Source organism: Gobio gobio (assembly GCF_949357685.1).
Source record: "Gobio gobio genome assembly, chromosome: 5".
Taxonomy (NCBI): domain Eukaryota; kingdom Metazoa; phylum Chordata; class Actinopteri; order Cypriniformes; family Gobionidae; genus Gobio; species Gobio gobio.
In genome coordinates this window covers 6,662,156-6,685,136 of record NC_137101.1, presented here as the reverse complement: position 1 = coordinate 6,685,136, position 22,981 = coordinate 6,662,156, and the positions used below count along the sequence as shown (strand labels likewise).

The following is a 22,981-nucleotide window of genomic DNA, read 5'->3' as shown; positions in this document are numbered from 1 at the left end:
GTCTATAAGTGTCGTGTGAAAAGGTGCTTTACATTGAAAACACACACACGCACGCACGCACGCACGCACACACACACACACACACGCTACAATAAATGTCTTATGGTTTAAGTTATCCTTTGGATCAACTGTATCAGTATCTGTGTGTGATTTTATTGTGTCCCATCTTCTTTTTAAATAGAAAAAAATGTGCAAAAAAGTCAGATAGTAAAACTAAATCTAGTTTCGCCCTCTTGTGGTGATTTGATTGAATTTCTTGTCCTCTCTGTTCTTCTGTTAAAATACATTTATATACACGAAAGACCAGACTTTCACATTCAAAGCAAACAATTATTTTCTGTGCCACAGAGCTTGTATCTAATTTATGAAGTGACTGAGGCTTTGTAAAAGATGCATATGTGGGATTTATGTTTCTGCCTATTGGACAAATAGGAAAGTAAAGGTCAGTTTCTCCTCCGGTCCTCTAGGCGGCAGAAGCGGGTTTGACCTTCAGTCTGACTCTTCGGCTGATTGACCACATGATGACAGTCACAACAACACCTGCAGATCCTGCAGATGAGATGATGACAGCTCTTAATGGCACTTCAACACACATATTCCAGCTCAACCTGTAAGTAACTTTCAGCATAAAGTCGATTTCTCTTGTGTAATGACACTCTATCAAATCAATCAGTAGTCGTAGCTTCACCTGTTCAGTCTCTGAATGAATCGCCTCTGATGTTCAGTGTAAAGTGTAATAAGAAGGACTCAGCTGATGTTGATGTGAGAGTCGGCAGGAGTTTGTGAAGCTCTGATGTTCTCCTTCAGCCTTTTCTACTTCCTGTTATGACTGATATATGAGAGTAAACACTGCCTTGAAAATGTTTTTTTAATTTTTTTTTTAATTTTTTTTTTTAGAAATGTCATATTACTATAAGCATGAAACACCCTTACGAAAATTAACTAGTTTTATTATAGTTAAAGTGTAGTAACCATGTTTTTTTGGCTAATTGATTACCACCACAGTTTTACCACAAATACCATGGCTAAACTATGGTTAGCAAAGCCATGGTTAATCTGTGGTTACCATGGTTTAACTATAATAACCATGGTTTTTTTGGTTTCATTTGTAGTAAAAACCATGGTTACTTTTCGTAAGGGCAGTGACTAGACACTTAATTTCGTATAATGTCTGTAATCTTGTTCTGATGTTTTGTAGATCTGGCATTCGTTGTTTTTTAGTTTTATTCAGTGTTTTCCTAATTTTGTGAGACAGACGTTTAATTAATAGCATCATCAGAACTAAAACGAGATGTTATACAGCATTACTGATGTATAACAGATTTAATTTTAGAATTTAAAAACAAATCTAGATATATAATGTGTAATGCTGTGTTTGTTTCTGCGATGACTCTACAGAATCAGAGATGTAAATGATGGACTTCTGCTCATGGACAGGTAATGGATATCGTGTGTTTTACTGGGCTGAACATGGAGGTTCCCATCATTGTCTTTTTGAAGGGCCAGTCCTTTGAAAAGCAAATGATGGGAACCTAAACGTGTGGGGAAGGGATGGAGGATGAAAACTTTTATATAAATTATTTTTTTTGCTTTCCCTGTTGTGTCCAAAAGCATAACCACTGCTGGAGATTTTGCCGGAAGCTCTGGGGGGGAGACCACACTGGTATCCCCCTCCTTTGTCTCACACACACACACCACATTCACTCTCATCACAGAGACCCGGCTGGGATCGAACCAGCAACCTCTGACCCCATGAGGCAGTGCTCATACCTGTGAGCCACACATCTCTTGTCTGTAGGAACTTATATTTGACTATTATCCTGAGAGTTTCTAATAAAGCAGTTAAAGTGAGATTTGAACCTGTGTCTTCATCACAGCCTCGTCCTCAGAGAGAGAGAGAGAGTGTGTGTGTGTGTGTGTGTGTGTGTGTGTGTGTGTGTGTGTGTGTGTTTATCCACTCACCCATTGTGGATTTCACATCAACTTCTGGTTTTTGGGACACTTTGTCTAATGAGAAGAATTGAAAGTCAGCAATAGTGGGATTTGAACTCGGGTCGCTGTGATTGAAACACAACACTTTCTCTCCTGAGCCACTGAGACTGCGGAGATGAGAAGCGTTTGAACAGGTTTTATCCAGAGCTTTGTGTTAAACGATGAACAACTTTAACAAATGTGGGATTTAAACCAGGACTTTTAGGTTTTAGAGGGAGAACAACTATTCACTGAGCCACAGAGCCTGTGATGACATGATGATGTTTTTATGGTCAATTAGATTTTATCTTAACTTAAGTTGGATGAAAAGATATTGCTTGTGTCTGTGGGATTTGATCACAGGTCTCTGTTGCAGTGCTGTGATTCAAAGGCATGCGTTTATCCATTGTTGAACCGCTGAGTTACAGGTAAAACAAGTGCTTTATAATCTCGTTATCTGGTTTGGAGTGTAAAAATAATGAAAAAAGTTTTAAGTGGTTTGAGCTTTTACATCTGATTTGATTACTTTTTTTGTGCAGTTCAAACCTCAGTATATTGTTATTTTGGTCATTTTATATTCTAGCTTGTCATTTCACTCTCCTGTGGTGATTTTCAAAAATTCCATCGTTACAAATCGAGTCTAATAAACCTCAGTGTTTCACTCTCCTGTGGTGATTTTCGTTACACAAATTACACTCTCAAAAAAAAGAGTACAAAATTGTACCGTTTAAGGTACAAGTGTCCGTCACTGGGGTGGTACCCTTAAGGGAACATTTTTGTACCTCTAAGTCGGGGTAGGCAAGTTCGGTCCTAGAGAGCTGATGTCCTGCAGAGTTTAGCTCCAACCCTACTAAGCCACCACAGTATAAAACTCATGGCTCCCAGCATGCATTGCAGCATTAAGTATGTCACCATTGTTGAGATTCATATGCTGATTCTTGATATCTGTGTGCGTCTAAACTTTTTTCTCCCTAGAATGTATTTAAAAATCAAAATTCAGAATGCCTGATCTGTGGCAAGCTGGCAAGGTGAATATGATTTATTTATATTTTTAGTCAGTGATGAGTTTAGTCAACCATTTTTTTTCATGACAATTTTTGTTTATGGCTTCTTTTGATTTGAACAGATTTTTTGTTTTGTTAACACTGTAACAAAAACCACAAACTCACATACAAATCTAGGAGTCAAACTGCCCAACTAAAGAAAACACTCATCACCACAATGGTGACCAAATATTTTCATTAAAACTGTTAATTCTCAATAAGAGCTTCTATAGACGTCTTTCAGGGTTGGAGTCAAACTCTGCAGGACAGCGACTCACTAGGACAGAACTTGCCTGCCGATGGTTTATTTGTACCCTAAGGACCAATGGTGTACCTTTAAAGGTACAGTTATACGTTTTGTTCTTCAAGGAACAAAATTGTACCTCCACTGTACCTTTTTTTCTGAGAGTGTACATTGTTACAAATCAAGTGTAATAAACAGTGTTTCTCCCTCCTGTGGCGATTTTTCGTAAATTACATCGTTACAAATCGAGTGTAATAAACCTCAGTGTTTCGCCCTCCTGTGGCGATTTTTCGTAAATTACATCGTTACAAATCGAGTGTAATAAACCTCAGTGTTTCGGCCTCCTTTGGCGATTTTTCGTAAATTACATCGTTACAAATCGAGTGTAATAAACCTCAGTTTCGCCCTACTGTGGCGATTTTTCGTAAATTACATAGTTACAAATCCAGTCTAATAAACCTCAGTGTTTCGCCCTCCTGTGGCGATTTTTCGTAAATTACATCGTTACAAATCGAGTGTAATAAACCTCAGTGTTTCGCCCTCCTGTGGCGATTTTTCGTAAATTACATCGTTACAAATCGAGTGTAATAAACCTCAGTGTTTCTCCCTCCTGTGGCGATTTTTCGTAAATTACATCGTTACAAATTGAGTCTACTGAACCTGTGTTTCGCCCTCCTGTGGTGATTTTCGTGAATTACACCGTTACAAATCGAGTCTAATAAACCTCAGTGTTTCTCCCTCCTGTGGCGATTTTTCGTAAATTACATCGTTACAAATCGAGTGTAATAAACCTCAGTGTTTCGCCCTCCTGTGGCGATTTTTCGTAAATTACATCGTTACAAATCGAGTGTAATAAACCTCAGTGTTTCGGCCTCCTTTGGCGATTTTTCGTAAATTACATCGTTACAAATCGAGTGTAATAAACCTCAGTTTCGCCCTACTGTGGCGATTTTTCGTAAATTACATAGTTACAAATCCAGTCTAATAAACCTCAGTGTTTCGCCCTCCTGTGGCGATTTTTCGTAAATTACATCGTTACAAATCGAGTGTAATAAACCTCAGTGTTTCGCCCTCCTGTGGCGATTTTTCGTAAATTACATCGTTACAAATCGAGTGTAATAAACCTCAGTGTTTTGTCCTCCTGTGGTGATTTTCGTAAATTACATCGTTACAAATCGAGTCTAATAAACCTCAGTGTTTCGCACTCCTGTGGCGATTTTTCGTAAATTACATCGTTACAAATCGAGTGTAATAAACCTCAGTGTTTTGTCCTCCTGTAGTGATTGTCGTAAATTACACCGTTACAAATCGAGTGTAATAAACCTCAGTGTTTCGCCCTCCTGTGGTGACTTTCATAAATTACACCTTGGATTTGAACTCCACACACTGTAAAACGTAATAAGTTGACTTTACTTAGAAAAAGTGCGGAAACCGATTGCCTTAAAATTTTCAAGTAAAGCAGCGTATTATTTTTTGTCTGCAAAACTTGTTAATGAAGTATACTCAACTCAAAATTATTAGTTATGTTAACTTGTTATTAGTGCTCACATTACTAGGAAAATATTAGGAAACCGATTGCCTTAAAATTCTCAAGTAAGCTGAACTAAAAAAAATAAGTGAAGACAAAAAGCAACAACTGAACTCCATTCAACACTTATTTATTACTTATCAATAGTCTACAGGTACTACACTGTAAAAACACTTACTTAATTGTATTAAGCTGTTCTTACTTAAACCGTTTAAGTTTTGTCAACTTAATTCTATCTGGGATCTGAGGAAGTGAACTCCCAGAGTGCATTGTGGCATGAATAAATGAATTGCTTCGTTTTACTATTTTTAGCTTTATTTTAATATTTGTCTTTTGTCAGTATAACCCGAATAATGACAGCAAGTAAAATAGTAAAGGTCGTATTAATAATAATAATAATAAAATAAAAAAAAATCCTTGTTACCATTGTTGTGTTTTGCATGCTGAATGTTGAAGTCTGTCATGGTCAAATGATATTGTGACAAATACAGAGGGATTATATCAATTCATTTAATAGGTTATGCCATAAATATTAGCAAAAATATTGTTAAAAAATCATTTTTTGACATTAAATATAGTTATGTTGTATATCATTAATGGACAAATATTTATATATATATTACTTCCCTTCTTTTGAAATCATACAACTATGATTTCTTGTTGTATTGCTGCATTAATAGGAAGTTAATTACTATAATATGAATGAAGATCCAACTGTCCAACCAAAGGGAACACTAATCACAATTATGGTCCCCTGAGAAACTGTGCGTCCCCTCGCGATATTGGCTAATAATGTCCCGCTGTCCGTGTTTCAAACAGCTCAGTATGTCAACAATGAAGCGGTTAGAGTTTTATTTTGAACTTGGGCTTAAGTATACATAAATACAGTCAGTGCTTAGTTCAGAGTTCAGTAGTTGGCAATGTATTCACAGATTTGATCTTCACGGATGAGCAAAAACTCGTGAGCTAAAAACGTTGTTAAAACACAAATGACACCTCTTTAACGTAGACAACGAGCTGCAACATAATTTTCTTCAAAACGAGCCAATATGAGAGACAAGTAAAAAGGGACCGTCTGCAAAGTGCAAAATCCGAAAGGCGTTACAAAAAAATAGGCAATAACAATTCAGTTTACACATCAATGCTCTCCTACTACAATATAATACAGTAATGCCATCAAAATCAGTAAGCAATTATCATACAAAAGCTATGGTTGCAACTTGCAACTACTGTATTTTAGCTGGGTACCAACATCATTTGTGTAAAGAATAGGCCTATGGCTATGTGCTATTACTTTTGTTATTTTTATGTGCTATTACTTGCCAAACTAAGCGTTGGAGTATAACCAGCCGGAGAGCATGATGTGTGAACTGAATTTGGTGACAGTAGGCTACAGTGCATTTCAGTGAAGTTAGCTGAATATTTTTTCATAATAAAAAAATCCTAACAATTATGCAAAAGCAAATTTGATCAAACTAAGTGTTTTTATCAAACTAAGTGACCATTGATCCCATCCTATTTTTTTTCCACCACCACGTTCCTTTAGGGGCTCCGTAATTCTCTATTGGATTAGATGCTGACAAAATCACAGGTTTGTTTTAAAATATATAAAATACAAATGTGGCCGTCTCCCCAACGACTGCCAGCGCCACTCGAGTTTGTTGTTTTCTTGTATTGATGCTGTTACACTGAGTGACCACAAGAGGGAGCCTGACCACTGAATATGACCACTTAAAATCAGCATTTTACATACACACCACTCTAGTAAATACAGAAAGTCCTAATTTTTATTTAATTTATTTGTTCAAATGTTAAATCCTTATCCATTATTCACTCTTATTTGTTTGTTATTTCAAACAGCACATTATTGTTGTTTGTGCTCTGTGAATAGATTTATGACCGATGGTGATTATAAGAAGTTTATTTTGCTTAATCACAGATCGTTCGGCAGTGGGCGGGACTAACCTACAAGCCGTAATCTCATTGGCTGAAAAAGTGACTAATATCCGACAGCTGTTGCCAATATGCAATCTACCTGAGGAATGGCGTGAGCATGAGGACGGAGGGCTTCTCTTAATATTGTAAGTAAATATTTGTTTTAAATAGAATTAAAATATGTCAGTGTTTTGTCTCTAGATGCACACCAGTGATGTTTTCTTCTAGGGCATGTTTATAAAAGTCTTAATTAAACTAATGTCTTACCCTTGTTTAATCTAAACTCTGTCTGGGAAACCAGGCCATTATTTTTAAAGATTTAAGTGGAGTACTCTTACTGTAGGACTTTTATTATTAAGTCACACAAACACTGAATGACCACCTTCTGTGTAAAAACTTAAAATGCTGTTTTGTTTATAAGTATGTGGTTGTAACAGTGTTTGAAGTTCTTTTATTCAAATTCTCCTTCATTTTAAAGTAAATCCACATTACAGCGCCTTGGTCTCCTGAAAGTTGTGTCAGTGTCCTTGTGCCTGATCATTGCACCTGATCTGAGTTAATTTGAGTGTGTAGATCAGAGATGTGTAAATGCAGTGACTTTATTATAGTGTGGATCTTGATCTTACAGATGCTGTTACATTTGAACCTTTTGATTTGCTTGTGAGCATGAGTTCATACAGTATAAAATAATTCTATGTTCATTAATCATGTGTGTTCATTTCTGTCTGAGTTGTAGTTTCCTACAGGAAGAGCTTCTCTGTGAAATGTGAAGTGTGTGTGATGGTGTCCTGCTGTGTGTTTGTAGGGGATCTCTGGGTCAGAGCTGCTGGAGGTCATGAGGAGGTGCAGGAGAAGCAGCCACAGCAGTGAGTGACGTTTGGAGTCACCCGAGGAGAGCAGCCGCTGAACTCTTATTCTCCTGACCTTTGACTCTATATAGCAGGGTTCTTCAAATCTTGCCCTGGAGGGCCAATGTGCTGAAGAGTTTAGCTCCAACCCTGATCAAACACACCTGAACATGGTAATCAATGTCTTCAGGTTCATTAGAAAATCACAGGTTGGTGAGTTTGATCAGGGTTGGAGCTAAACTCTGCAGCGCATTGGCCCTCCAGGGCAAGATTTGAAGAACCCTGCTATAGAGTGTACTCTGTTTGGTGTAATGTGCCTTAGACAAGAACTCTTGGACCTGTGATAACGGTACCGGCTCATCCTGAGATAAAGGTTTCAACAGGCCATTTGTGTTTGAACATGTTTGAGAATGATCCAGTCCAGTTTGTGTACAATAAAAGGATAAATGTGAAAATTGTGTGCATTCATGATTTCCATCTGATCTCCAAACATGAACAACTGTTCCATAAAATCAGTTGTTCTGTCAGCTTTGCAAATGAGGCCTTGTCTGTCAAATGATGTCTGGCCCACAGTTGTTAAATGTGACTTTAAATCTGTAACTTCATTATTGCAAAGATGAAGTTTTTGTCATTAGAAATCCACTGTATTATTAAAGTTCTGAATGGCTATAATGTGAATGTTTCAGCATGGATCATCTCTATAAGTGGAAACCCCTTCAAGTGCTGTCAGAGGGTGTGTGTTTTACTAGAGGAAGGTTGGGCAGCATTGGAGAGTTCCTTTGGATGGGAGGTAAGATAGGTGTGGTGATTGGTCAAGATGAAGGGGGAGTGGCTAAATGGTTTCAATATCTAAATGTTGACTTAGGCTGTGTCTGGAATTTTAACAAGTCATTTTTGAAAAATTTAACTTGTGCTGTATAACCGCTGCTGGATCTTGTCCTGGAATCCCCAGGGGGAGCCGTATGGATCTTGCACTCCCCCTTTGTGTCCTGCCGTCTCTTGTCCCGTTCATGATCTGATCTGCTCAGAGCTTGTCACAGCTCATGATGAGACTACTGTCACGCAACCATGCTTTGGTGACCAGGCTGGGGTTTGAACCCAGGATCTTCCTGTTCAGGGAGGACACACTCAGACCGCTGAGCCACTGGCACTTTGCATATCTACTGCTTACTTTTTGGTAATTTTATCTTTTTTTTTCCATAGAAAAACCAGTGAAACTAAACAATTTTTCCACCAGAAGAGAGATTCGAACCCGGATCGTCCACACCATGATCTGATGTGTAGACCACTGCACCACTGGGGCTTTCATGCTTTCAAGTTTTTTTTTTTTGGACTGTTGTCTTTTTTATTTCTCATTGAAAAACCAGTGAAAATATATCCCATTTTAAGTGAGATTCAAACCCGGATCATCCACACCGAGATCTGATGTATAGACCACTGCACCACTGGGGCTTTCACACTTTCATCTTTTGTTTTGGAGTGTTATCTTTTTTTTCATTGACAACCAGTGAAGCTAAACAATTTTTCACCAGAAGAGAGATTCAAACCCAGATCACCCACACCATGATCTGATGTTTAGACCACTGCACCACTGGGGCTTTTGTTATCGGTTTCTTTTGTTTGGAGTGTTGTCTTCTTTTTAAGCGAAAAACCAGTCAAAATGTAGTCCATTTTAAGTGAGATTCAAACCCAAATCATCCACACCATGATCTGATGTTTAGACCACTGCACCACTGGAGCGTTCAGTTGGACTTTTTTTGTAGGAGTTTGTCCCAATCCTATAAAAATCGAACACTTGGACTGTCTCAAATCCACAACACCTTACAAACACAAACACAACCACAGCTGACTGAAAGCCTCATGTGATCTTGTCAGTCGACTAGTTAGTCTCTGTAACAACCAACAATCCTCAAACTCCTCTGAGTCTCATGAACTCCTGACTGAAGAGTTTATCTGCTTAAAAACTCATGTTTGATGAGCCTTAAAGCTCATTTATTTATTCATTGAAGATTCACACTAAAAGATGCCATTATCTCAGAGAGACTTTATAAACAGTAAATAAATGATCATTTCTTTCAAACACCATTTATGATCATGTTAAAATTATTAAAAACAGCAATTTGGGACTTTTCGATACAATTCTGTTTAAACTTGTGGTATATTATAGTGTAACATATCTGTCACTATAATGACATATTTCTGAATGAAACACTTACTGAGGAAAGAAGAGCTTTTTAGTTGTGCATTCATAAAACAAGGATGTACGTCTTTTATATTGCAGGAGCAGATTCTGAAAGACTAATTTATAACCGTCCAATCACACAGAAGAATCAGTGTCACCTGACCATATGTTTGACACACTGCATTAATTCAGTAATACAAACATTTCAGGTGGAAATAATCAAGAGGCACTGATGAAACATTTCAAACACCTGAGTTACAGCATCCAGTTAGACTCCAGAACTCTTGAGGCTTTCCAGTCCATGGCACAGTTTTGATTTTAAGAACTAAAATTTGTGTATCAAAGGCTGCTGTGGTCATGAGCATAATGACTGTCGAAGCTCCTCACACTCACCAGGTTCCAGCAGAGAGATGCATCTTCGGAAATGACACAAAAACCTGACAACAAAGTGTTTCGCCCTCCTGTGGTGATTTTCGTAAATTACACTATTTTCTAGGCTAATATAAGAATCAGTATGCAGTTTTATTTTTTCATGAGATTATTTCATTTCTTACTTGAATGTTGCTTTTAGGCATACCTACCTGGATAATTTAAAGCAGTTTAATTAGCATCTTTCATTTATTCTTTTATTGTATTGTTTATTTTTTGTATGCTGATGTTATCATTTCCTTCTGCAATAAAAAACATGATTCAAGGAAAACAATTCAAAATAAATGTTATTTACAAACGTAAATGTGTGATAGTGCAATAATATGTAGTATTGTAGTATTGTAAAAATATATGTAGTATATTTTTGTGTAAAAAGAGAAAGAACTTATTTCAACAGCATTTGTAGCAATGTCTTAAAAATGAATAATCTTTACAAACAAATATCTCGGTTACTGAGGCACAAATAATAAGTGAATGGGATCAGATTTTGAAGGCCATCGGATCAGCCATCAAACACTGAACTGGGCTAGATCCAAAAAGCAACAGTATGAACACAAAGAGACCATATTTCTATTTAAGTGGCCCAAAAAAGGATCTGAGTCCACTTTTAGGGACAGTGTGAGCATAAAGAGAACTGGGTCCTTTTACATTTGGTTCCCCTCTTGGTCCACTTAAAGGAGTCTGAGTTTGGTTCTTTTAAAGAGACTCAAGTGTAAAAACACACTAATACTCGCGCTTTGAAACATCTTGATGTGGAATATCGGGCTCCAGAGAGTTTGGAGGATCTTAGGGAAGCGTCTGGACTGATTTGCTGAAATGCTGAATGTTTACACCTGGTATTAAGATGCATTTTGGTTGATCGGATCACAAGTGGACAACACTAAATACAGGTGTAAACGGGGTCTAAAACACTTTGAGCTGTTCAGCAGTGGTAACTAAAAACCTCCACGTTACGTCACGAACAACACTGAAGTCGCGAATATACGTAACATTAAATATCCCACTAATAAAGTCTTGGTTGACTAAAGCCTCTTAACGGTTAGTGGACTATTAGGGGGCAGTCCTAGTTTAGTTTCTCTATTTCATCACCAGACAAGGCCGAACAAAGTGTAAGAATTGATATTAAAATGTATATTATTTGATGTTTACAATGTGAGTGAATCTTCAGAAAGATCAGGGCTTTCGACAATAATCAGGGGCTTAAGATACTAAAGTAGCTACTCAACAATAGGAACCTGGGTGTGCTCTTTGATCTTTCGTTTGAAAGCCACGTTTCTAGCATCTGTAAAACTGCTTTCTACCATCTTAAAAATATATCTAAATATCGGCACATGCTCTCAATGCAAAATGCTGAACAGTTAGTTAATGCGTTCATGACCTCAAGGTTAGATTATTGTAATGCTCTACTGGGTGGTTGCCCTGCTCGCTTAATAAACAAACTCCAGCTGGTCCAAAACGCAGCAGCTCGAGTTCTTACTAGAACCAGGAAGTATGACCATATTAGCCCAGTTCTCTCAATACTGCACTGGCTGCCTATTAAACATACATTTTAAAATCTTGCTTATTACTTGCAAAGCACTAAATGGTTTAGCTCCCCAATACTTGAGCGAGCTCTTAACATATTATACTCCATCACGTCTACTGCGCTCTCTAAACTCTGGCCAGTTGATAATACTGAGAATATCCAAATCAACTGCAGGCGGTCGATCCTTTTCCTATTTAGCACCTAAACTCTGGAACAGTCTTCCTAACATTGTACGGGAAGCAGACACACTCTGTCAGTTTAAATCTAGACTAAAAACACATCTCTTTACTGTGGCATACACATAAAACACTTTTTCAATGAAATGATTGTTAGGCTGCATTAACTAGGTCAGCCGGAACCAGGAACACTTCCCATAACACCTGATGTACTCGTTACATCATCAGAAGAATGGCATCTACGCTAATGACAGTCTCTCTGTTTTATCCCGAGGTTTACTGCAGTCAGCCGGATCCGGGCCGTATCCAGATCAGATGGTGGACCTGCGCCCAGACATGACCAACACATGACCCTGAAGTGTCTGCAGAGACCGTGTCTATTAGACTCCCCCTGAAATTGCATCGTCGACACGGCATCCTCAATAAACCCGTCTCCGGCGTGATGACTCTGATTGTTTGAATATTACAATTTAATAATACTTAAATCGATATGTCATCCTCAATAAATCCGTCTCCGGCGTGTTGCCTCCGATCTTTCGAATATTGCACTTTAATAATTATTTAATCAACATATCAGCCTCAATAAACCGGTCTCCGGCGTGTTGCCTCCGATCCTTCGAATATTTCGATCTATTATGACCTCTGACCTGTAAAGTTTCCAGAATAATAATAATGCGCTGTTTGTTAATTGGCCAGAGGAGAACTGGCACCAAGACTGAGCCTGGTTTCTCCCAAGGTTTATTTTTCTCCATTAGGTCACCTGATGGGGTTTTGGTTTCCTTGCCACTGTTGCCTCTGGCTTGGCGTGCTCAGTTGGGGACACTCAATTTTCAACTAAATATCCAAATAAATCTAATTATTAAACTAAATTAACCATATAAACTAAATTACTGATCTAATTACTGATCTAAAGCCCACACTGTCACTGTATGATAATTGAAATGAACTGATGACATCACCGTTTTCTCCAGAATGGCTAGACGGCTGAATAAAAATATGCTGCATTATTTTCCTGTTTAACACTGTAAAGCTGCTTTGAAACAATCTGCATTGTTAAAAGCGCTATATAAATAAAGTTGACTTGACTTGACTTGACCAATAGCAGATCACAAGAGGACAATACGTCTGTTGTTCAGGGCTGTACAGAAACCTTGCATCACGATAAGCATATTGTGATTGTCAAAATATGCTAAACAATTTTATCAAGTTTAGTGACAACATGTTACAATGACTGATAGGAGACTGTTTTATTACTGCTTGACAAAATTCACGATTTCAGTTCATAAGTTTGCAAGATCTTGATTCAATATCGATTCATTTGGATAAATATCCTGTTCAGTAGATACATGTAGCTTATTGTATTTTTTAGGTTCCTAATTACTTATATTTTTGATGAAAAGAACCTAATTAACTGTTTTATTGGTGGAAACAAGCTTCAGTATTTTATCATCGGCGTCTTGATTAGAGAAAAAGACGGGACACAAACAGCATATTTAGCTGAAATCTGTTCTGCTTCCGGTTTCTCTCAGTATCTCAGGGAAGAAAGAATCTGCCAGATATTTAGTCCTGAATTTCCCATGTTTCGTTCTGTAATACTGTAATAACCGACCTTACAAAGTAAGAAAAGCAGAGAAATAAAATGTTAAGGTTTCCTGTTATATAGTGTTTTAGGACTGCGTTTTAAACACTGAATAAACTGAGAATTATTGAGAGTTTCTACACTGGATCTCACAAGACGTTTTTTTGCTCTGACTGAAAGGGGAAGTGGTGAAATCTCTAATAGCAGTAAAAGACCTCTATCCAGAGTAAAAGTGTCACAGTCGAGGCTCTCTCTCTCGTCTCTGGTGAGTCTTTTACACTAATACTAAAACTCGGTTTGAGATTTTCAGTGTTTTGAGGTTATAAACTTGTTCAAGATGAAACTGTTTTTAATCTTTCTAAAAATAATATAAGATATTTCTGATTTAGTAGCCTGTATTTTTTTCTCATGACATGTATTATCTCACTCATGAAAAATATCGAAATAACGAGTTTACACCGACAGCTAAAGATTCATACACAAGTTAAAAAGGGAAATAACTGTTAAACGTTTATACACTCATAAAAATAAAAATGTGTTTTTTAACAGCGATAGAATAATTTTAATAGAAGAACAATTTGTCAGTGAATACTTCACAATTTTTTCTTAATATAAACATAATTTTTCACTGTAAAGAATCTTTCGTGGAAAGGAAAGAGTCCATGGATGTTAAAGATTCTTCATGGATCATCAATGCCAATGAAGAGGCTTTATTTTAAGAGTGTGTATGATTGTGTTTGTGTTTTCTGTTGTAAGGTGGAGTGAATGAACATGATGGAAATATCGCTGACGTTCCTCCTCACTGGATGTCTGATACAAGGTCTCATTCTTATAGATTATATTCTGAAAGCATTTTCATGTGACCTCTGTAAGATTAAAGAGCAATAAGCCCTGCATTTATTCTGCAAGTAAACTCTGTGTGATCAGTTCCTCTTGTCTGTGTGTGTTTTAGGAGTTTTTTGTGTTTTTAAGATCAATCTGCTGGAGACAGTAGAAGCTCTACAAGGATCCTGTGTTTTCATACCCTGCACATTTGATATTGATCAACAATATGAAGTTCAGCTCACTGATAGTGCAAAGAGAATATGGTATAAAGACACTGAACCTGCCAATCCAGTGTTTGACTCCAGTAGCCCCGACACTGGACCGTTTAGAGGAGAAATATTCGGCAGTCCTAAAGAGAAAAACTGCTCCACACGCTTTGATAATGTCAGTCAGAGTCATAATGGGTCATATTACTTCAGATTTGAAACCAGCGGTCCATTGAAATATAGCTACAGAAAACACTCCCAAGTTAAAATTGCTGTAAGAGGTGAGTGTCATATTTTTCATGTTCTTCTCTCTTAATGTAAGTGTGGCGTGACCATTTGTTATTATTCCTCTGCTGAATTAATTGATTGATTGTGTGAGGCTTGCAGTGTCATTCACTTCCAGTTATTTACCTGTACAAAACCTAGCTGCTTTATAATGCAAACTGATAATTTTCGTATTTTAATTTATTATCGTAATCATAAACACACTGTGTAAGTAGTTTTACCATTTACTGCACTTTTATTCTTCTAGTTATTGACCAATAGACCTTATGTAGCTCCGCCCCTTTTCAGCACTGCACTCGTGCTCTGTCCTCTGGTTTGTATTTCCACAGCATCTTTTGGATTTATGAATGAACCGCTTATATTACAATCTTCCTAATACACTGATTTGATATGACATTCGCTTCAAACATTACAATGCTCATGATAACTTTCATTAACTCTACAATAAGTAAATCCACTTCACCAGCTAATTATTCTTTAACAGCGCTGCCATAGAAATATACAGAGCTGCCGCAAAAACAGAAGTTCAAACTAGGGGTTGCACAGACTAGTTGACATATCCACTAGTCGACTTAAAAGGGTTAGTTCACCCAAAAATGAAAATTAGCCCATGATTTAATCACCCTCAAGTCATCCTAGGTGTATATAGCCGCGTTTCCACCGCAATTACCCGGAACTATTTGTACCAGGAACTTTTTCCTGGCTCTTCCAAGCTTTATAATGGCAGTGACTGTTGGGTCATTTTTGACGTCCATAAAAGTGCATCTGTCCACTATAAAACTGTTCCACACGGCTTTATAAACTTTATAAGATAAATTATCTAGCTTCCGGGGAATTTAACTTCCTTCCGTATTGAACTTACAGAAAAAGTGTTGTGCCCTCGCCTCTCACGCAATGTCGTCAGACGTAGCGTAAGCATTTTGAACTGCGAGAGGCGAGGGTGCTACACTTTTTCTGTAAGTTGGATACGGAAGGCGAATTTAATTTAGTTAAATATACAATCATGTTGAATTTCAGCCCATAAAAATGCAAGCACGGTTAATGCAATGCATATTTTTTCAAGTAGTGCAATTCAACAAGATTTTTTGTTTCAAAAACATTTGCCATTATTTTCCTGTCATACTGTGCACAAGAAAACCTGCGTTCGTGTCTCACCTCAAGGTTCAGGCTTATTTGTTAATTAATTACATCATCAGCGACTAGTCGACTCGACTTTCATCACACAAATGTCGACTTTAAAAAATCCGAAGTCGTTCAATCCCATAGTTCAAACACAAAACTCTAAACATGGCATGACATAAACTGGTGCATTAGGTCTATAGTGGCTAATGAATCAGAAGTCTCGCACATTCACAGAAATTAGCTTACACCTGCGATGCAAAATGAGTTGGATAGTGTGACTGGACATAAATGAAAATTAAATCTACTACTGTACAATATAGGATGATCCATATGATCCTGTAATGTTTGACTGTATCTGTATTTCAATCATGACAACTCTCGGAGTGAAATAGATTCAACCAGCATTTTATTAGCATAGAGCATGGCTCTACATAAGTACATAAGGCTTGATTTTGGCGGACGAGATCTGCTACGCTGCTGCTGCTGCTGAGCAAATACATAATGTTCAGCTTAGTCAAGATAACAACAAGGAAGGCTGCTACAGAATTATGTAAACCCAAACAGATCTCTACAGGTGGTGCTGGGGAGGAGGTGGGATTATCGGAGTTTTCATAATTGCGCAGCGTGCGGATAGCTGCTAGGATACGGTATAAGTAAAGCCACGTAAATGAGGAAGTACCTCCGATTGGTTGGTGTCGTAGAACTGAAAGAACCAATCGGCGATTAATAGAGTTTCATGACTGAACTTTGTATGTGTTGTAGATTCTCCACCCAAACCCACAGTGAGTCTGTTGAAGGATCAGCAGGAAGTGAAGAAGGTGACGGAGGGAAGCTCTGTGAATCTGCGCTGCTCGACTAAGATCTTCTGTCCCTTTAGTCCAGCTGTTCTCACATGGAGATCGTCTCCTGAACACCTCCTCAGCGAGAACGTCACACAACAGCAGCGTCAGGAGCAAACTGAGCTCATCTCTGATCTGATCTTCACTGTAACTCACCGTCATCATTCAGCCACTTTCACCTGCACTGCAACACACCAGCAGCAGATCACAAAACAAGAGTCCCGTACGCTACGTGTTCAGTGTAAGACAGGGATTATTTCAATCAATGCTGTCTGATCATCTAGAATTAGTGCTGTGAATCATAATATTTTTCTCCTCCATTAGATGCTCCTAAAAACACATCTGCGCATGTCAGTCCATCTGGTTTTGTTGTGGAGGGCGGTTCAGTGACTCTGAGCTGCAGCAGTGATGCAAACCCACCGGTGCTCAACTACACCTGGTACAGAGACACTGAAGATCCCCTGAAACCAGTGCAGACCGGACAGAACCTGACCATCAACAACACCGACCACAGCTCAGACCCACAATCATTAGTATACTGGAGTATTTACACCACAATCTATATTTATATGGTGAAAATGTTTGATGGAGAATTATTTTTTTAAAGAGAGGTAATGGAAGTGTTATAATAGATATGGTAATTTTTATGATCAATATATTAGTTTTGCTTAAAATAATTTGCTTGCTCACATAAAAATGCTCTTCATTTAATAATAAGTCTTGACTTTAGTGATTAATATGAGAATACTGTTGCATCTGTAGCCATTTTAACACGTCTCAGTTTGTAAAAAAAAGAAGTGACACGTTTGCAGTGTTACAGTTACAATGGAATCGGCCCAGTAGAAGTTAACCAAGTGAGCATCTCGTAATGCTGACTCTACACACACAGATGCAAGAGTGTAGATTTGGTTGAAGTGTGAAGCATTTGATGTTTTTTGTTACTTTCTAAGCATAGTACAGAAACCGCCTTACTGAGAGTAACTAACGATCTGTTAATGGCGGCTGATGGCGGGTCTTTATCTATTCTTGTTTTGCTGGACTTAAGTGCTGCCTTTGATACCATTTCACATAATATTCTGTTGAATCGTTTATCTGCTATTGGTATCAATGGTATTCCTTATGCCTGGTTCACGTCTTACCTTTCAAACCGAACACAGTTTGTACAACTAAATAATTTTCAATCCCAACCTTCTTCTGTTAGTTGTGGTGTCCCCCAAGGTTCTGTCCTAGGTCCCCTATTGTTCCTAATTTATCTCATCCCGCTTGGTAGTATTTTCTCTAAATTTGGTCTTAAATTCCACTGTTATGCTGATGATACACAGCTTTACGTATCCACACACCCTGATTCCATTCTTCCGCCGGCCTGTCTCATCAACTGCCTCCAGGAAATAACAGTCTGGTTTTCTGCCAACTTTCTCAAACTGAATGGCAGTAAAACTGAAGTACTCCTCATAGGCACTAATTCTATTCTGTCCAGGTCCGGCAATTTTGCTTTATCCATTGACGGTTCCTCCGTTTTTCCTTCCCGTCAGGTTAGGAACTTGGGAGTCATCTTTGACAGCACCCTTTCATTTGAAGCACACATTAACAACATAACCAGGTCTTGTTATTTTCATCTCCGTAATGTTTCTCGCCTCCGTCCATTTCTCACTCCGCGTAGTTCTGCTATTCTTGTTCATTCGCTTATCACCTCTCGCATTGATTACTGTAATTCTCTTTTATCTGGTTTACCACACAAATCTCTTCATAAACTTCAACTTATTCAAAATTCTGCTGCACGAATAATAACCCGGACTCCATCAGTTCAACATATTACTCCATCACTTCAGCAGCTTCACTGGCTTCCTATCAAATCCCGGATTGAATTTAAAATTCTTCTCCTCACTTACAAATCTCTTCGTAACCTTGCTCCATCCTACCTTTCAGCTCTCTTACAGCCCTACACCCCTTCTCGAACTCTTCGCTCTTCCTCATTGGGTCTTCTCCATGCACCCCCGGCTCGTTTAACCACTATGGGTCATCAGGCTTTTAGCCGTGCTTCTCCTCGCCTCTGGAACTCTCTCCCAGTCAGCATCCGCAATTCTGATTCATTACCTCAATTTAAAACCAGACTTAAAACCCATTTATTTAGACTAGCTTTTCCTTCGTGATTACTGTGTGCACTCACTTTTAGCACTTTGTGTTTGTGATGGTCATGTTTGTAAATGTTGATTTCTTTATGGTTTATTGGTATTGCTCTTTACTGTTCATTTTTTATTGTATTTTTTAATTTATTTTTATTGTTGCTACTTTGATGTGTGGTGACCTTGAGTGTTCTGAAAGGCGCCTTAAATAAAATGAATTATTATTAAAAAAATTACTGTGATAACTTGCTTACAACCTACACATGCAACGCCAATTACAGCAATTACTTAAAAATTATCATAATTCATTGTTTGCATGTCTGTCCTTGTGTGAAGTGTTTTATATTTCAGCATCTCGAACCTTTTCAGTTTGACAGAATTTTCTACTTCAAAGTGCCACGGGAAGTGTAACTTCACTGAACATTTTCTTCTATTGAAATGCAATTTTCAAATTCCCTTTTAATTATGTCCTCATGCTCTTAATGATTTATGTAATCTCCTTGGATATCAGGAAGCCAGGTTTTTCCTAAATTAGAACAGAACACATTTTACACAGAGAAAACTAGCCTGGCCCATAATTCATGAAGGTCCAGACTTTAAAGCTCCAGATTCTTGTTTGCACTTGCTCTTATAAAGATGCACCAGTTGTTGTACTTGTGGCATTTGTTAAAACTATAATTACAGGTAATCATGCTTATAGGACAATGTACAGTATCTCTCAAGCAGGGCCGTGCAGAGAGTTCTTCAGGGGCAGGGGCTCAAATGTAAAAAAGGGGCAATAATATATATATATATATATGTATATATATATATATATATATATATATATATATATATATATTTTTTTTTTTTTATATATATATTTTATATATATATATATATATATATATATATATATATATATATATATATATATATATATATATATATATATATATTTTTTTTTTTATATATATATATATATACACTTATACTCATCAAGCCTGCATTTATTTAATCAAAAATACAGAATAAACAGTATCCTAATATTGTGAAATATTATTACATTATGTTCTTTTTAACTTTTTATTAATCAAAGAATCTTGAAAAGAGTATCACAGTTTCCATCATTGACATTAAATCCTCATATTAGAATGATTTCTGAATGATCATGTGACACTGAAGAGTGGAGTAATGATGCTGAAAATCCAGCTGTGATCACAGGAATAAATTATATTTTAAATTATTTTAAAATAGAAAACCATTATTTTAGTAATATTTCACAATATTGCTGTTTTTTATCAAATAAATGCAGGCTTGATGAACATAAGAGACTTATAATGCTGCACAATATTCAAAAATGGTAAGTTAATATAATAAAGTCATTTCACGTAACCATGTCTTTGATTAACTTCACATAATAGGCCTGTAGGTGCCGGTGGCACTTGGGTTTTGTTAACTTTGATAGTTTTGTGAAATAGTAAACGGTGTATCAATATACATAAATACAAGTGAATTTAACACTACTTACCATTAATGCGACGTTTGCTGCTGTGGTTTTGTGCAGGGATTTGTTTGTTGTCAGTTAAAATCCATTTAGTTAGTGATGCAATTTAAAAAATGACACAAACCGCAGGAAATCGTTCCACAAACGTTAGTTCGTCTGTCCATGTAATTTTCAACCGATTTATGAATAAGAACAGAAAATTATCGCTCCACTTTACATCGCCCAATGGAATTTGAACGTGCTTTGCCAAATCACGATTGGTTGGTGTATATGACAAACGGGCCTTGGTGAATTGTGTAATACTTATATAATATATAGATTTGTAATTAAATCAACACATTAGCTCTGATTATGGATGAAAAAAAATATTGGTTTACTTTTTTCCCGTAAGGACACACACTCTCTGAAAGGACCATATTTGGCTCGAGAGCCGTTTCCGAACAGTGGAAAATCAGCAGTCAATCAAAACGCACGCAACCCATAGCAACGCGTTATGGCAACGCCTCAACAGAAATTGTCCGACTTTTGAGCCGTCCGTTACTATTGTATACATTGTCATGTTATTATAATCACATTTATTTAGTTTTATTGACAACGATATTATCATTGATATTTGTCTGAGAGGGGCACTTTTGATTCATTTTGAAAAAGGGCAGGGGCTCGAGCACCCAAAGCCCCCCCCTCTGCACGTGCCTGCTCTCAAGTACCTTAAAGGTCCCGTTTTTCGTGTTTTTTTGAAGCTTTGATTGTGTTTACAGTGTGCAATATAACATGTGTTCATGTTTCGCGTGTAAAAAAACACAGTATTTTTCACACAATTTACTTATCTGTATACTGCTGTTTTCACTGTCCTCAAAACGGCTTGAAAGATTTCCCTGTTCTATGAAGTCCCTCCTTCAGAAATACGTAACGAGTTCTGATTGTGCCAGCGTTTCCCGTGTTGTGATTCGACAGCAGCTTAGCGCACGTTACCGGAAAGGTCACGCCTCTCACCATAACGGGGATGCATGCGCTCAATGATCTCTAAGTACAGCGTCCCTGGGAAAGCCAAACAAAGGTGACTTGACTCCGGGATGAAAATAACAGCGTCTCGACGACATGGCGACAAACAAACTATACAAACGCAACCGAACGCAACACTTCCTCTTATCCACGCGGGAGCAACAAGACCACGCCCCCTTTTTCACGTACTCTTGTGGGCGGAGGTTAGTCGACAAACTGTTCTACTGACGTAATTAAAGCAGGAAATACCAGGATGTAGTCCTAACCAGCCATTCGCTGTAGGCTTTGAAAGGGAACTTCTGTTAAATAAAATATCTCGCTTGGCATTGAACTTTGAGCTTTATAATTTTACAGGTATTATAAATGCTTTAACAGCAACATTACACACTAACTAAAGTTTGAAAAATGGGATCACGAAGAACAGGACCTTTAAACATAGCAGTCTAGAAACTACTGTATAATAACTTCATGTTGTTACTACAATAAAGGGTGATAAATTCTTGTATGGCTGGTCATGAGAATTTTAAAAGCTTTCTAATGTTGGTTCAACATACCTTTTAAAGTTCATTCATGTTTATTTGCTATTCACTAGTAAAGAGGAAGAGATTATCGGTTCACGTGCCGCGATCGGTCACTTCACATTTAAAAGCGCCAAAACTGTATTTATAGTTTGAACTTCATAATAAAATTGACAATTTCGAAGGCTGAGACTTTGTTTCACATCATAGTAACCTGCTCTGTCTTGTCTGTCAGTGTCCTCTTCTCTTTTTGCTGCGTGAGAAAATGGATGTGTGATGCATAAGAACAGCGTCACTCGCGGTGGCGTGACAGTTGGCCGCCCTGCTACAAGTTGTGATTATCTGAGCTATTCTGAGAAGGCCTGAAGCCTGCGGTCTTTTGCTTCATATTTAATATGATCATAATAGCATTATGATCGCTGTTGATAAGGAGCTTAATATGATGGCTATCCACTAATAGACTACCTCCCACCATAAAGAATATTTACATTTACGTATTTGGCAGACGCTTTTATCCAAAGCGACTTACATTGCATTCAAGGTACACAATTTACATTTTGTCAGTTCTTGCTTTCCCTGGGAATCGAACCCATGACCTTGGCGTTGCTAGCACCATGCTCTACTGTTTGAGCTACAGGAAAGAATATTGTTTATATAGGCAAAATAAAATATTTATTAAAACTTGTTGTATTTTTTAGGTTCTTAATTACTGTTATTTTTGATGAAAAGTACCTAATTCACTTTTTTATTGGTGGAAACATTTTATCATCGGTGTCTCGATTAGAGAAAAAGACGGGACCCAAACAGCATATTTAGCTGAAATCTGTTCTGCTTCCAGTTTCTCTCAGTATCTCAGGGAAGAAAGAATCTGCCAGATATTTAGTCCTGAATTTCCCATGTTTCGTTCTGTAATACTGTAATAACCGACCTTACAAAGTAAGAAACGCAGAGAAATAAAATGTTAATGTTTCCTTAACTGTTATAGGACTGCGTTTTAAACACTGAATAAACTGAGAATTATTGAGAGTTTCTACACTGGATCTCACAAGACGTTTTTTTGTTCTGACTGAAAGGGGAAGTGGTGAAATCTCTAATAGCAGTAAAGACCTCTATCC

The 22,981-nt window shown here is 37.5% G+C and overlaps 1 protein-coding gene across 1 annotated transcript; it reads left to right on the top strand.

The window, feature by feature from the left end:
• The first annotated feature begins 14,216 nt into the window (after positions 1-14,216).
• On the top strand, positions 14,217-19,086 carry LOC307126864 (sialic acid-binding Ig-like lectin 14). Its single transcript, XM_079817659.1, has 4 exons — positions 14,217-14,280; positions 14,413-14,772; positions 16,661-16,978; positions 17,062-19,086. Exons 1-4 carry the CDS (start codon positions 14,226-14,228, stop codon positions 17,340-17,342), a joined length of 1,014 nt encoding a protein of 337 aa, XP_079673785.1. The 5' UTR covers positions 14,217-14,225; the 3' UTR covers positions 17,343-19,086.
• The last annotated feature ends 3,895 nt before the right edge of the window (positions 19,087-22,981 follow it).

Coding starts and splice junctions, on each gene's coding strand:
- LOC307126864 (XM_079817659.1), top strand. CDS start 14,226: ATGAACATGATGGAAATATCGCTGACGTTCCTCCTCACTGGATGTCTG. Junction 14,281..14,412: donor CACTGGATGTCTGATACAAG/GTCTCATTCTTA, acceptor TGTGTGTTTTAG/GAGTTTTTTGTGTTTTTAAG. Junction 14,773..16,660: donor AGTTAAAATTGCTGTAAGAG/GTGAGTGTCATA, acceptor TATGTGTTGTAG/ATTCTCCACCCAAACCCACA.